This window comes from Otolemur garnettii, unplaced genomic scaffold (genome assembly GCF_000181295.1).
Source record: "Otolemur garnettii isolate 467f Iridium unplaced genomic scaffold, OtoGar3 scaffold00153, whole genome shotgun sequence".
Taxonomy (NCBI): Eukaryota; Metazoa; Chordata; class Mammalia; order Primates; family Galagidae; genus Otolemur; species Otolemur garnettii.
In genome coordinates, this window is record NW_003852548.1 from 915,907 (window position 1) to 919,172 (window position 3,266).

At 43.7% G+C, this 3,266-nt stretch overlaps 1 protein-coding gene across 1 annotated transcript in view; it reads left to right on the top strand.

Moving 5' to 3' along the window:
- Positions 1–3,266, top strand: part of JADE3 (jade family PHD finger 3) — a gene marked incomplete at its 5' end in the record, with an annotated part of 102,659 nt that overhangs the window by 94,827 nt on the left and 4,566 nt on the right. Inside the window, one exon of the mRNA XM_012811276.2 lies at positions 678–1,148. Coding sequence (XP_012666730.2) covers positions 678–1,148 — 471 coding nt within the window. The remainder of the gene's footprint in view (positions 1–677; positions 1,149–3,266) is intronic.

Consider the following 3,266-nt stretch of genomic DNA (forward strand, 5'->3'; position numbering starts at 1 on the left):
AAAAAAAAAAAAAAAAAGAAGTTAGATTACTGGGCAGTGCATGTGGCTCAAAGGAATAGGGCTCCAGCCCTATATACCAGAGGTGGTGGGTTCAAACCTGGCCCTGGCCAAAACAAAAGAAGTTAGGTTACTTAGGTTTTGCAATCCCTATAGCCCTTGTAGAACCAGTCGGTGCTCTGACAATAATATTGACTTTGTTTTTTCTTTTATTTGTTCAGAATCATTTTCTGAGCAACTGCTTGTGCAATAGTTGATAGCAATACAAAGCGAATGGCATGGCTTCTGTCTTTAAGACTGATGGCCAGAAATGTGACAATTATTATACTGTAGGTACAGCATGAAAAGTACCATTATAGAAGCATATGGAGTGATGTGAAGGACATGAAGAAGAGACCATGTGGCTGTTCAAGGCCATGAAAAAAGGCTTTTCAGAAAACTGACATTTCCTTGAGCTGAAACCTTAAAGGGGGGGTTGAAATTTTTTGCCTCTGTTTTTGCTATTTCCTATAAGAGCAGGTTTCCTGGATTACTTATAATGCATCTGTCATAGCTAATCAAAGACGAGCTTTCTCCCTGTCTTTCCTTTGCTTCCTACAAGCAGTTGATTTAGGTTCAGAGACACAGGTCTCTCCCTTTCCCCCTACCCTATCACCTTAACACATCTTTTCTTCTTGTAGTGCTCAATAAAAACCTGCATCACTGCCTTCCACGTCACCTGTGCCTTTGAGCACAATCTAGAGATGAAGACCATTCTAGATGAAGGAGATGAAGTGAAATTCAAGTCATACTGCCTCAAGCATAGCCAAAATAAGCTGAAACCTGGGGAAGCTGAGTACCCCCACCACAGGGCTACAGAACAGAGCCAGGTCAAAAGTGAGAAAATCAGCCTGCGGGCACAGAAGCTTCGGGAACTGGAGGAGGAGTTCTATTCCTTGGTACAAGTGGAAGATGTGGCCGCAGAGCTGGGGCTACCTACCCAGACTATAGACTTTATCTATAACTACTGGAAACTGAAGCGGAAAAGTAACTTCAATAAGCCATTATTTCCTCCAAAGGAGGATGAAGAAAATAGACTGGTACAACCAAAAGAAGAAAATATTCACACTCGCATGAGAATGTTTATGCACCTGCGGCAGGACCTGGAAAGGGTAAGGTGGCTAGCTAGGCCTAGTATATAAGTCTCAGTGTGCAGAGAAATGGAAGTCCTACTTCCAGTTTAAAAATGGTCAGCTTGGCTCGGTGCCTGTGGCTCAAGTGGCTAAGGCGCCACCCACATGCACCTAAGGTGTCGGGTTTGAATCCAGCCCAGGCACGCTAAACAACAATGACGGCTGCAACCAAAAAATAGCTGGGCGTTGTGGCAGATGCCTGTGATCCCAGCTCCTTGGGAGGCTGAGACAGGAGACTCGCTTGAGCCCAGGAGTTGGAGGTTGCTGTGAGCTGTGATGCCACAGCACTCTACCCAGGGGGATAGCTTGACGCTCTGTCTCCAAAAAAAAAAAAAAATGGTCAGCTTATTAGTGTGGGCTTCTGTGTCCTTGCTTATCTTCTGATTCCATTGTGGCCCCAGACATTGGGCTCTGTTACATTCAGGGGATTGGGGAAGCCTCACTAATAGGCTCTATGAACTTTGAATTTGAAATATAGTCTCATTTGGTTTACTTTTTATTCACTGTTGAGCCTAAATTGGCTCATCTATGTTTTTACTGACACATTTATAAGACTGGAAGCTGAAGAAAGAGTGAATTTTGTTCAGGCAAGCCTTAGATCAGGATTTCTCAAACTCTGCACTGTTAACATTTCAGAATGGATAGTTTGTTGTGGGGGGTTGCTCTTTTTTGTAAGAGGCATTGTAAGATGTTTAGCAGCATCCCTGGCCTCTATCTACTAGATACCCACATACACATAACCAGTATAACAAACAAAAATGTCTCCAGGCTCGGTGCCTGTAACTCAAGCGGCTAAGGCGCTAGCCACAAACACCAGAGCTGGCAGGGTCAAATCCAGCCTGGGCCTGCTAAACAACAATGACAACTACACCCAAAAAATAGCCGAGCATTGTGGTGGGTGCCTGTAGTCCCAGCTCCTTGGGAGGCTGAGACAGGAGACTTGCTTGAGCCCAGGAGTTGGAGGTTGCTGTGAGCAGTGATGCCACAGCACTCTACCCAGGGAGACAGCTTGAGGCTCTGTCTCAAAAAAAAAAAAAAGTCTCCAAATTACCAGATGCCCTGAGGGTCAAAATCACTCCTGGTTGAGATCCTCCACCAAATAATTCAGTTCAACTCATGATGTACTTATCAGGTATCTACTAAAGTAGGTGCTACAAGAGTTTAAAGATAAGTTAGACCTTGTGTTTAATCCTAGAGAATTATATAATTATACAAATGACTTGGTTTTTTTCCCTGCTACTGGAATTAGAAAGGAAACTAATAGATTTGGCTCACTTTTTAAAATTTAGGATATATAGGCCAGGTGCAGAGGCTCTGGGAGGCCAAGACAGGAGGATTGCCTGAACTTAGGAGCTTGAGACTAGCCTGAGCAAGAGTAAGGACCCCCACTCTACTAAAAATAAAAATATTAGCTGGGTGTTATGGCAGGCACCTATAGTCCCGGCTACTTGGAAGGCTGAGGCAAGAGGATGGCTTGAGCCTAAGAGTTTGAGGTTGCTGTGAAGTATGACGCCACAGCACTCTACTGAAGAAGACAAAATAAGATTCTGTCTTAAAAAAAAAAAAAAAACAGAATCCCAAACAATAAAAAAAAAACATTTAGGATATACATATATAGCACCTACTGTTATTGCCACTGCTGTTCTAAGTATTTGATAAAGATTAAGTCACTTAATCCCAATACTTCCATGAAAAAATACTGTTGTTGTTATTATCATCATCATCCTATTTACAGATGAACAAACTGGGGTACAGAAAAGTTAAGTAACTTGCCCAGGTAGGTAGTAGTGTGAGAAAGTGAGAATTTCACCCTTGTGGCTATAAAAACTTGGTTAAGCTCAACATATGAGCCAAAAAGCCATGTCTAGTCTTCCCAGCCAACTTTTATTCCTCTGGTCCAGCACTCATTAGAAAAGTGTACTGAAGCTCAGCGCCTGTGGCTCAAGTGGCTAAGGCATCAGCCACATACACCTAAGGTGACGGGTTCAAATCCAGCCCGGCCCTCCAAACAGCAGTGATGGCTGCAACCAAAAAATAGCCAGGCATTGTGGCGGGCGCCTGTAGTCCCAGCTACTTGGGAGGCTGAGGCAGGAGACT